General features: G+C 39.5%; 1 protein-coding gene across 3 annotated transcripts in view; it reads right to left on the bottom strand.

Moving 5' to 3' along the window:
- LOC133867387 (probable cyclic nucleotide-gated ion channel 20, chloroplastic) overlaps nt 1–12,930 on the bottom strand; it is a 66,729-nt gene that overhangs the window by 28,337 nt on the left and 25,462 nt on the right. Inside the window, exons 4-7 of one of the 3 annotated variants that reach the window (XM_062304126.1) lie at nt 10,059–10,157; nt 4,476–4,613; nt 1,257–1,505; nt 522–782 (exon numbers count right to left, since the gene is read on the bottom strand). In XM_062304126.1, coding sequence (XP_062160110.1) covers nt 522–782; nt 1,257–1,505; nt 4,476–4,613; nt 10,059–10,157 — 747 coding nt within the window. The remainder of the gene's footprint in view (nt 1–521; nt 783–1,256; nt 1,506–4,475; nt 4,614–10,058; nt 10,158–12,930) is intronic. The other 2 variants (XM_062304129.1, XM_062304128.1) reach the window with 2 other exon arrangements.

The following is a 12,930-nucleotide window of genomic DNA, read 5'->3' as shown; positions in this document are numbered from 1 at the left end:
TAAAATCAAAGAGGCAGATGTTTGAGAAAAGGCAATGGCTAAACCACAAATCAAACTGGAACATCATAAGAACTTTGGATTTAGAATCTGATTTTTAAGACAAGATGGGAAAACAATACAAAATAAGACAAGGATTGAAATAGCGATCCCTAGTAATGGAAGATAATGTGATGAGATTTTTACAGTGAAATTACATTTTCAGAATGATCTTGCTGGTTTATTGCATTATTTTGCTATGAAAGAAAAAAAAAATGCCGAAAAAGTTCCAGCAACATTCACACAGATCTAACTACACAACCTCTAAAAACTCAAAAAGATGAATTGAACATGAGGAGCAATGTCAAGATTTCTATACAAGTAGCTTCATAAAACTTGCAATGTATCTTCTTAACTCTCTCTACCACACAAGTCTTTAATTAATTTAAACACTATACAAAACAAAATTCAACTTGTATGAGTAAGTACAATATATTTCAGATGTACAGATACAGAAAAAATGAAGAGATAGATAAAAGCAATACCTGGAATCCCCAAAATAATGAATATGTATATCTGGTTATGATGCTCTGGTCCGTAGTAAGATTGACAGCTTGAATATAGATTCCATAAGAAAAGCCATCTTTAGTAAAACAAGCACTAGCATTCTTATTGTCTATCCATCTAGTCCGGTTTGGATCGTAATGAACATCATGAGAAACATTTCCATGCCCACAGTCTATGAAGCTCATGCATAAGCTATCTTCAGTGCCATGGCAGGCGTCTCGAAGACATTGATTAACCCTCTGGGTAAAGAAAGAGGGGGTAAAAGGAAAAATTTGTGAATCATTAAGCAAAAACCTTCATGCAGGTAGTAAACACTAAACAGAATGATTGGCCACTTACAAACAAGGAAATTAGACAATATGTTTTTCCAGCTTAAACAGAAATGCATGTACAAGGGAAAGTGTAAAGTTCAAGAACCTTCCAGAAACAGCAAGGCAAAGAAAATTGTCTGGGTTAACTACATTTACCCCCTTTAATAAACATCATTTTTGCAATGTCCTCCCAATCTACTATTGGGGTTTCAATGTTCCCCTTCCCACGGAAGGGGGGCATTGCAACTCCAATGGTAGATTAGAGGGGGGGGGGGGGGGGAGGACATTGAGAAAGAAAAAAAAAAATAGTAGTTAGAGGAGGATAAATGTAGTTTCCCCAAATTGTCTAGAAGAAAGAAAGTTCAACAAGCATCCTTAAAAGATATGACAACTTCCACCCACCTGTAACCCAAAGAGGTACCAGCATGACCCAACAACATGGCCAGACAACACGAAAGTGAGAAGATTTATAACGAAATTTGTCCATGCTGACTCGAATACAAAGCCAATTGGAGACTGACCAGTAAGTAGAGGTAGAAACCTATACAACCTAGGAATGTACTGAACAAGAATGGCTAGTCGTAAAAGATTTTTGGCATAATTTGCTCCTGTTGATCCCAAAGATGGTGGTAGAACAAACAATATTATGATCTGCGACAACAGCAAAAGAAAAAGAAATAATTATGACGAGAACAGAAAATGGAGTTATGCTTATCATCTAAGAGGAGCATGTACTGTCACATTACTTCGTAGAGAAACAGATTGATCGATCCAGTTAACCATTTTATAAGAGATTTATGCAATTTGAAGATGTATATACATGCATCTTTTGCTTAAAATAGACATCTTAACAAGCAATTATGAGCTATTTCCTTTTTAGGACACAAGTAAAAATGCTCACCCACCCACCTACATCGGGTGTGCGCGCGCACACACATACAATCAAATAGAGACCAGGGTTGATCACTTTCACCCTTGCACCACAAAAAAGAAAAAAATATGTACAGACCTTGAAGTTGGCCAGTTCTATAGACCTTGAAGTTGGCCTCCTGTTCAGTGAAATTTTTTTGGTGAAGTGGCCTTTTCCTCCATGTGCCGTTGGGGATAGTACATCACTTAGATACCAAATTTCTAAATATCTTTTTGTCAATCATGGTTTAACACATTATAATATTGAAGGCACATTTCACTGTACACAGTTGATTAAAACGCCACTTTAAGAGACCTAAATAATATGATACTTCATGTCAAAAAAAAATAATAATAATATGATACTTGAGGGGTCAATGTCCCACTACACACCCTGGATTAGAGCCATGATGCAATTTGTGGCTTCTAGGGTCTAGAGCAGGGCTTAGGGAGCCTATTGGGGATTGGCATTACAAAGGAGGTTGTAACTTGCTATGAAGAAGGGATGAGCTCAATTCAACTTTGAGACAATAGAGTGGCCCCCTTGGGTTAGTGAGAGGGCTTCACTAATGTAGCGAGAGAAATAATTCTTGGATATATATATAGTTCCATAACAATATCGAGGTATTGGTCCTATTAATAGTACGCTCTCCAATATTCCTACGTATTGGTGAAGTAGAGGATGTTGAAGGGTTGGCTAATCTTCTTGGATGTCGGGTTGCATCTTTGCCTATGACTTACTTGGGTTTGCCTTTGGGGGCCTCTTACAAGTCCACTTCTAATTGGAATGGTGTTATTGAAAAAATGGAAAGGAAGTTGGCGAGATGGAAACGAATGTATTTGTCGAAAGGTGTCCGGTTGACTCTTATTAATAGTACACTCTCCAATATTCCTACGTATTACTTGTCATTGTTTCCTATTCCAGTGATGGTGGCTAATCGTCTTGATAAAATTCAAAAAGATTTTCTTTGGGGTGGCATTGGTGACAAGGCCAAATTTCATCTAGTGAATTGGAACAAGATTTGTACTCCTTTGCATGCAGGTGGGTTGGGAGCTCACAATTTCATCCAGTTCAATCGAGCACTCCTGGGTAAGTGGTTGTGGAGATATGGTAAGGAGAGAGAGGCTTTATGGCGATTGGTGATTTATGCCAAATTTGAGAGTCTAAAGGGTGGTTGGTGCTCGAAAGAGGTGTCGGGTTCTTTTGGAGTGGGTGTATGGAAACATATTAGGAGGGGTTGGGAGAAGTTTCGCAATTTTGTTCGTTTTGAAGTGGGGAATGGATCACATATTAGTTTTTGGCATGATTGGTGGTGTAGGGATAGACCCTTGAAGCAATGTTTTCCAGCTATTTTTAGTATAGTGAGGAACAAAGATGCGTTGGCGGCGGATAATTTGGTTGTTCATAATGGTATAATTCAGTGGAATGTTCTTTTTACACGACAAATCCAGGATTGGGAGATGGATATGGTCCTTTCATTCTTCAATCGACTATACTCCGTTTCGGCTCGACATGGAGAGGGCGACAGGTTAGTGCGGAATCCTTCTAAAAAAGGTTTATTTGAGGTGAGATCCTTCTATGAAGAGCTTATTAGGAAAGATGGTCCATCTTTTCCTTCTTTTCCCTGGAAGAATATATGGCGTGTTAAGGCTCCTACAAGGGTGGCTTTTTTCGTTTGGTCAGCTGTTTTGGGCAAAATATTGACGCATGATAACTTGCGTAAGAGAAATGTTATAGTGATTGAGTGGTGTTGTTTGTGTAAGAAGAGTGGGGAGTCTATTGATTATTTGTTGCTTCACTGCGAAATCACCCGGGATCTTTGGAGCTACATTCTTATTTTATTTGGGGTAGAGTGGGTTATGCCACGATCGGTGTTGGAGTTGTTGAATAGTTGGGGGCCGGCAATAGGGTGTGGTCGTGCTAAAGAAGCTTGGCGGTTAGCTCCTCTGTGCTTATTGTGGTGTATTTGGAGGGAGCGGAGTGCATGACTTTTTGAAGATGTAGAGACATCTATGGTAGAGCTACGGAAGCGGTTGCTCAATACGTTATATATTTGGATAGCGTCCCATCATAGTTTGAATGTTTTTACTTATGTAGACTTTTTAAATTTATTCTCTATTTGTCCCTTTTAGGGGTTCTTTTGTATACTTCCCGTATATAAGGGTTGCGCCCCCTGCGCTTATTTTTATAAATTACAATTACTTATCAAAAAACAATATCAAGGTATCTTGTGAAAAACCACATTAATGTTGTTTAGCCTGACTCTCTCCTCAATACCGTCTCACTCTTCCCACAAGCTACACTGTAAATCAATTCCATCTAGCTTCTCTCAATGCGACTTATCTTTCAATCCCTTAAAGATCCAAAACACCTTTCACTCCAAAAGTCAACTCCCAAAAGATAAGTTCTTCAAACCTATATCTTGCAATTAGAGTCTAAACAAATATCAACAATATTAAATGAGCAAATCCACATAATTAACATAAACTTAAAAAAGCATATGCTTTTCAAAGAAAAATTTAAAATAATTTAATTTAATTTAATATGACAAAGTAACAACGAACACATATCCACAACAAATTCGACATTAAGCTTAAAATTTGAATCTTCAATAAGATGTTGACACATAAAGCATATGGATGTGACATATATGTAGATGGTGATGAATACAAAGTTGATAAGGGGAAGAGAAAGACTGAGAGAGCCCTTACTTGAGGAAGCGGTAGTACAACAAATAAGTCGACAAAAAAGAAGCCACGAATATAATTGAGAGCAATTTTTTTTGGATCGTCAACTAACTCTCCAGCACCAAACACTGTCGAATCGGGGGCCACAAAAGCCAACCTAAACTACACAAAAAAAAAAAAAAGAAAAAGAAAAAGAAAAAAAGAGTGAGAAAGAAAGAAAGATAACTTAGTCAATTTTAGAACAAAGGGTCCAACCAAAGCTAAGACCATACCAATGGTAAAACAATTGGAGACGTTGGATGTTGGATGTCACAAGTAAATTTTTTATTAAGATATTGCTTAAAAGTTGAAAAGTGAAACCAGTAAAGTTCTAATATTATAAAGTATTTTTATTTCCTTCTATTTACCTTATTGTTCAATAGGATACAATAAATATAAATAAATATACCAGGATGCATATAATATGTGATATAAGATGAATATGTACAATGGCAAGATCAAAAAACTTTCTAAGGATAATGGAGAAAAGTGTAATACCGCATACTTCTTGCTTGCTTTAAAGTGAATATGAATGCAAAAGTATATCATTGTTTTAGGACTAAACTAGAACAAAGAAAACAACAAAAATTATTTCAAAATATTTTCTTTTTTCAACTGGCCTTTTGATCACACGAGTTGCACGTGAGAAATGTGAGTGATAAAATAAAATATATTTTTTAAATGGGCTCAACGTATTTAAAAGGGCCCCCACCCTCCCAACTGGTGCCCCCCTTAGTTTCTATGATGGTAGAGAGTCTGATTTTGAATTTACACAAATAAGCAGGTCCATTCGGTTATCGAGTTTTAATATATATATATATATATATCGCATGTGGCAAACAATTAGTAGCATGAACCCACACAAACTAAATGCTGTCCCAATTCAAAATTTCCCCAACTTTACTTCCACCAATTCAATTTGTCCCTCTCTCACCTCACCTTCAGATTCGTCAACATCCACCATCCTCATTGCCACTGCTGCACCACTTAAGATGACCAGCCCCCTGGATCCTTGATCACCCTCCATGCTTTGCCTACTTCAAGCACTTCCTCTCCATTTATGCCGACCTCATCGACCTCCAACATGTTCACGTCCAAAAGATCATCAACTATAGCTTCAACACTCTCATTTTGTCCAATTTGTGTTTGTTATTGGCTTTATAAATTGACTAAGGATTTGTATGCGAGGAGGTGAAATTTGATTGAGGTATTGGTCATTTTGTCCCCAATGCTAGTGATTCTGGACCATGTGCATTTCCAGGACAATCAGATTCTCTTGGGTTCCTTACCGATTTCAATCCTTATTTAGAGGAAGGGAGGGACTTGATGGGCAGTTTTGTTACCACCGACTGTTTCTTACTATGCCAAGTAACTAGATTTTCTTCCACAAAAGTGCAATATCCTGAAGTGGATCTTTGATCTGTGACTAACCCAACCCAATCTGCTTCTCTATAAGATAGTATTCTCAGGTGATCATGTTGGGCAAACAACCACCCTTTACCCGGTGAAGATTTCAAATACCGAAGTATTCTTTAAACTGCTTTCATATGTGCCTTGAAGGCACTGTACACGTGTGTGTGTGTGCGCACGCATGTGCGCATGCATATGTATGCCTATATACACAATCGTCTATGCATATAATGAAGCAGGAGTAGGTGTGTTAGATGAGCCTAGCTGCTCGTAAACTCAGCTCACTTAAACTCAATTCGGTCTCGGTTCAAAAAATAAATGAGCCGTACGTGAACACAATAATCTGCTCGTATATTGAATGAGACATACTCATATACACTCAGCTCGGCTCAGACAAAACTCATGAGCTCAGCTTGTATAAGTTCGACTCGAATTGTTAGCTTGCTCGTATATATATATATATATTAAACATAATATATGTAATACTACAAACATTCCATATAGAATGTGAAATATAAATCAAAATTAAAATAATACTGAATTTTAATTTTTTATTTTGAAGTAAAAAATATTATAAAACTTCAATCCAGCTCGAGCCGCTCAGGCTCAATTGGAGGCTCGGCTTGTTAAGCTAGCCGATTTCAAGCCTAACTCGAACTTGGCTAGGCTCTTAACAAGCCGAATTCGAACAACCCTTCAAAACTTGGCTCAAGCTCGAGCCAAGTTTGAGTCCCTATTCTATGTATTCGAGCCGAATCCAGCAGCCCCAAGCTCAGTTCAGTTCGGCTCGGCTCAAATATAACTATAAGCAGGAGAAAACACGTAAGAACTTTGGACTAAACACAATGGGTGTTTGGTAACCAATAGGGTTACCTCGATTTTAATGCAAGTTTTTTCTAAAAAACATAACTTCAAAACATTTTTACTTTTTATATCACATCAATCATTTTTTTTTATTATTATTCAAACAAAAAATCACTACAAAATAAACTTTTTTTCACTTTTTCATACAAAAAATTCGAAACTTCTATCTACTTTATTTTTGATAAGTAAGAATTTAATAAAAAGCGCAGAGGGGTGCAACCCTATACATAGGAAGTATAGAAAAGTGTCCCTAATCAGAGGAAAGAAACGAACAAGAAAGTAAAAAATCAGCAAACAAAATACTACCCGAACTATGCGCTGACACCCAAAGACATAAAATATTAAGCACATTTCTACAAAGAGCCCCAACCTGTACCTCCATATTTTCAAAAAGCCTAAAATTTCTATCACGCCACAAACCCCACAAAACACACAAAGGAACATGTTTCCAAATACGGTTAACAGGACCACGACCCAGCAAAGTACCCCAACTACTCAATAAATCTAGCACACTACTAGGCATAACCCACTCCACCTCAAACAAGCTATAAAAAAAAAAAAGCTCCAAACAACCCGTGCCACGTCACAATGAAGTAGAAGGTGATCAACGAATTCTCCATGCTTCTTACACATACAACACCACTCTACCACCACAATACGACACCTACGTAAATTGTTATATGTTAAAATCTTCCCTAAAGCCGCTGTCCAAACAAAGAACGTCATCCGCTTCGGAGCTTTAACACGCCAAATACCTTCTTTTTTTTATAAGTAAGAATTCATTAAAAAGCGCAGAGGGGCGCAACCCTAGTACACAAGAAGTATACAAAAGTGCCCCTAATCAAAGGAAAGAAATGAACAAGAAAGTAAAAAATCAGCGAACAACATACTACCCGGGCTATGCGTCGACACCCAAAGAAATAACATATAAAGCACATTTCTACAAAGAGCCCCAACCGATACCTCCACATCCTCAAAAAGCCTAGAATTTCTCTCACGCCACAAGCCCCACAAAACACAAAAAGGAACCTACTTCTAAATACGGATAACAGGACCACAACCCAGCAAAGTGCCTCAACCACTCAATAAATCCAAAACACTACTAGGCATAACCCACTCCACCCCGAACAAACTATAAAAAGAACTTCAAACAACCCGTGCCACATCACAATGAAGAAGAAGGTGATCAACGGATTCCCCATGCTTTTTACACATAACACACCACTCTACGACTACAATACCACGCCTACGTAAATTGTCATGAGTTAAAATCTTTCCTAAAGCCGCTGTCCAAACAAAGAACGCCACCCGCTTCAGAGCTTTAACACGCCATATACCCTTCCAAGAAAAAAAAGTTGCCTCGTGACAAACTAATGCTTTGTAGAAAGTCTTCAATTCAAAATTCCTCCTCTTGGAAAGATTCCACACCACCCTATCAACCTCCCCATGCCGAACCCGAGTAGAATATAACTATTCATAGAAGGACATCACCATCTCCACCTCTCAATCCTAAGCATAGCGCATAAAGAGAACATTCCAATGAACCACACCTCCTACCACAGACAAATTATCCACCACCCAAGCATCAGAAGAACGCGCATTAGAGTACAAAACTGGATAACAGAGCTTGAGAGGCTTGTCCCCACACCATAAATCATGTCAAAAGCGAATATGAGACTCATCACCCACCTCAAAATGCAAAAATTTGGCAACATTATCTCACCCCCTTCGAATAAACTTCCAAACACTGACACCATAAGGCCCCGTAACTGATAAAGAACACGCCAAATACCTTTCCAACGAAAAGAAGCCTCCTCGTGACAAACTAATGCTTTATATAAAGTCTTCACTTCAAAATTCCTCCTCCTAGAAAGATTCCACACCACCCTATCAACCTCCCCATGCCGAATCCGAATAGAGTATAACTGTTCATAAAAGGACATCACCATCTCCACCTCCCAATCTTGAGCATAGCGCGTAAAGAGAACATTCTAATGAGCCACGCCTCCTACCACAGACAAATTATCCACCACCCAAGCATCAGGAGAACGAGCAATAGTGTACAAAGCTGGATAACAGAGCTTGAAAGGCCTATCCCCACACCATAAATCATGCCAAAAGCGAATATGAGACCCATCACCCACCTCGAAACGCAAGTGCTTTATATCACATCAATCACTTATGTGTACTTCAAAAAATTCTTCATCAAACTCGAGGTGGCTGAATCGGTTGCCAAACGAAGCCAATAGGTTTCCAAGACCTGAGTTTGTCGTGATTTTCTAAAGCTTGGACCCAACAATCAAACAATTTCAAATTTGACAATGATTATAATTAGCACTTGAAACAGGATTTATTTAATGATATTGAAAAGAGTTTTAGTATTCATAAGGATTTAATCCAGTGTGCCTTAGCCTAGTAGAACTTGTTATCGATGGAGTCTTAGTTGGATTCGGAAACTTAGGTCTAGCTGTCCATGTTCATCACCCAACTGCCTATGTAAACTTACTTTTGCTTATAGATCTGGAGGATTTGAAAGGGCTGGTCTGTCTCATGGAAGGCAATATATTTTTTTATGTATATTTTATATACTTCTTTTTGCCACTGTATCTTCAAAAGGTCTTATCAGCTTATTTAGAGGTGGGAAATTCCATCTCTAACAACTGCTTCAGAGTTGAGACAAGACCTGCGAAGGAGCAAGTGTAGTTCACGGAGCAGGAGTCATGGTTCCAATAGTAGATAAATAAGAACTACTGGCAGCATCGCTGGCCCAGATGCCAGTGGAGTCATATATCAACCAGTAAAGTTAGTGTGGTGCCACAAGCCATTGCTCTTGCTTTCCAGGTCTTAGAAACGTGGCCACCCCTACAGTTTCAGCTGATATGCTTTACTTATGTTGTGATCTGCCATGTGGCAAACAAATCTAATATGGATTCTCTTGCTACCATTTTAGTCTCATGACTTGAGATATATCAAACAAATCTAAAAGAACAAATTTAAGCAGGCTTTTCATATTGCAATGTTTAGGTATTTTCTAAATGCAAAGACGTTGGTAGATAAATAAAACAAAGGCAGACTAAAAGTCTGAAACCAATAATGCCTGCAGCAGTAGGTATTCAAAGATAGTTTGACGGAGTATTTACTATATTATTGAGAACACAATAACAACAATATGAAATTTTTAAATGAGCTTCAGCATATGGTCCATATTAGTAGGTTAATTAAACAAACTACCTAATTACTATTAAAATAAATAAAAACAAAAGCAGCTTCTGCAAATGGAGAAGGAGCAATTACCTGAAGAAGCATATAGAAGAAGTATATGAGATCAGTTAAACTTCTGAAAGCCACAATTGTTGTGGTCATGGTCCAATTAATAACTATACACTTATAATCCTGCATTCAAGGAGTGGGGAAAAGCAAGTAATTTTGTGCAATAGTAAACCACAAGAACATTATATATTTCAAATCTAAAACATGGTTATAAGAAGTTAGGAACAGAGCTTCAATCTATTTGGACTAATTTGACAAATTTTTTGTGATTTCCTTACTTCACAAATTGGAGTTTTGGTCAATAATATTACGGTGGCATGAATTAAGAAAGAAGTGTTTAAATGATTTTCAATTTGGTGGAGGCCACTCAAGAGTTCCTATCTGAAATTGTGCCAGTGGATCAATCACATGAATCTGAAGGGAATTAGTGATGGTGAGGTCTGTGAGTCGATGGTCTGTTGAGTCTAAGGAGTTCGACTTGTCGGTGGTGGGAGGTTTTACTGGGATTCGGATTCGAGAGAAGTGTAAAGGAGTGACGAGGTCTATCCTTTTACTTAGAGATGAGGCAGTCTGGCTGATCAAGTCGTTTGATGAATTAGCTTCGATACAAGATTCTAGAGTTTTTTGGAATCAATCCGTTGCTGGCTTCCCCCATATTCTTGGACAGCAATGTTCTAATAGGCATGGCTTTTTCCTACTTGTAGAAGAATATGAGGGCAGGAAGAAAAGTGGCTCCATTTTAGTGCCAAAAGGGAGATACGGTGAGGGTTGGGAGCGGTTTGAGTTGGAGCTCCGCTTAGCCATCAGTCATCTTCAAGCGGATCAGTCCAGGGTCACGAAGCAGACTAGTGCACCGAAAATCCCACTAGCTGGGACCAAATCGGAGACAAGGAGGAGTTTTGCAGAGGTATTAACTTCGTCTCTGCCAGTGAGTGAAGAGCCTTTTGGTCCTTCCAGTCAGCCCTTAGCAAGAATTCCAAGGTGGTTGGAATCTTCTAAAGAAACAGGGAAGAAGAAGGTCCAGTTCCAGGTGCAGGCTCCGTTTAAGGATTTTTGTGCTCATGCAAAGGCTCCTGCGATTCCGGCTCATGCTTTGTCGGCACTTCCTTCGAAGGCAGCGAACAATAGCCTGACCAGAGAAATATTTCCAGTGAAGGCCTTGAAGAAGAACTCAGCTCCAGTGTCTCGGGCATTGGGAAGGTCGCATGTCTCATTCCCAAGGAGAGAAGCAGCTGGGTCTGCCAACACGTCTGCCTCTGCATCACGCAATGTCTTTTCTGTTGATAGGCTAGGTGTCCGTAGGTTAAGGGAGTCGTTGGCAGCTCTGCATGAGGAGATAGGTCATTGTCTAACGGATTTACTCTTGCTGGAGGAAGGACCCCCGGATATCAGACAGAAGCATTTTGCTTCTCACGCTTTTCCTAAGACCCAGCAGGCCTCTATGGGTTCCAAGGTTACCCGGCCCATCTACAAAAAATCAGTGAGTACCTCTTCGGTCTTAAATTCTTCTGAGGCGGCCCATGTTTCTAAAAGTAAAGCCCCACTGGGTTTTCCCATCAAAAAGCCCAAGATTACTGTTAAAGCTAAAGCTGGATCATGCCTAAGGCCCATTCCGACTCCATTGTTTTCTCTGCATGCTGGAGCTTCTACGTCCGCAGCACATCAGGTGCGTAAAGACATGGATTCCGGCGTTTCTTCTTTTAGGTCTGGTTCTGATCATTCCAGCCGTGTTTATCAACGTCGGAAGTCTGGAATTTCTAAGGCTGTTTGGACAAGAAAACAGGGGCAGTTCCCTATTGTGGGTCAGAGCTTGAGGTCTGAGAAATCAGAAAATTCTCCTCGGCTGAATCTTCCTGAGGTGGTGACGTGTGGCGGAGAAGGAGAAGGTGCGGCAGCAGCTCTTCAGGTGGACGGTGGCTCTTTGATTGTTAACAAAACTACCGAAGAGGGGGAGCAGGTTTCGGGAGTCTTGCCTGATCTTTTGGTTACCGGCTGCCCATGTAATGAGATGGATGTTCCTGCTATGGGTACAAGCTCAGTGACTAAGGTGCTGGAAAATAATAATATGCAGATGGTGATATGTGAACTTGTTTTAGTGGGATATCAAGTAGAGAGCTGCCTTCGGGAAGATTTAGGTGTAACTGTTGAGGGAGAAGCTCTCTTTGACAGTGGTGCACATGATTTTAGAAGAGGCCTCCTGTTAGAACTAGAAGTAAAAAATTCTAACGAGGAGGGGGAGAGTGGTGCACCGCTGGAAATCACACCTTTGGCAGCAAAAGGGGGAGAAAAGCACAGGGTATCACCTAGATGGGTGGTGGAAAAAGTAATGAGTTGTTATCAATCTATCGGGTTATCTTGCAAAGGGTTTGAGGACAGAATGTTAGCTATGTTTGAGGAGATAGAAGCTGCTGGAGAAAGATCCTTGGCCAGTCCTAAGACTTTGTATCCGTCGAATCAAGGGGCAAAAGGGAAGAGGGAACTAAACAGGTTGGCTTGATCCATGAATTATGAGAAGAAAGGGGTTCTATCGGCTAGAGGTCGCACTAAAGGTAGGGGTTTGTCTTGTAGTTATGATGCCTAAATTACTTTCGTGGAATGTTAAGAGGGCTTAATGAGATGGAAAAAAGACTAGAAATTAGAGGGCTTCTAAGAGATTGGAGGGCGGATATTGTTTGTTTGGTGGAGACTAAGATGGCAATAATCTCAAGGGAGGTGGTGAGGAGCTTATGGGGTTGTAATAAGGTTGATTGGTGTTATTTGGGAGCCAATGGAGCGTCGGGTGTGATTTTACTTATGTGGGATAGAGGGGTGGTGGAGAAATTAGAGGAATGTATAGGTAGATATACGGTTGCTTGTTCTTTCCGCAACATTGGTGATAATGATTCTTGGGCATTTG

The sequence above is a fragment of the Alnus glutinosa genome, chromosome 4 (assembly GCF_958979055.1).
Source record: "Alnus glutinosa chromosome 4, dhAlnGlut1.1, whole genome shotgun sequence".
NCBI classification, from domain to species: domain Eukaryota; kingdom Viridiplantae; phylum Streptophyta; class Magnoliopsida; order Fagales; family Betulaceae; genus Alnus; species Alnus glutinosa.
This window is presented reverse-complemented; position numbering and strand designations above follow the sequence as displayed.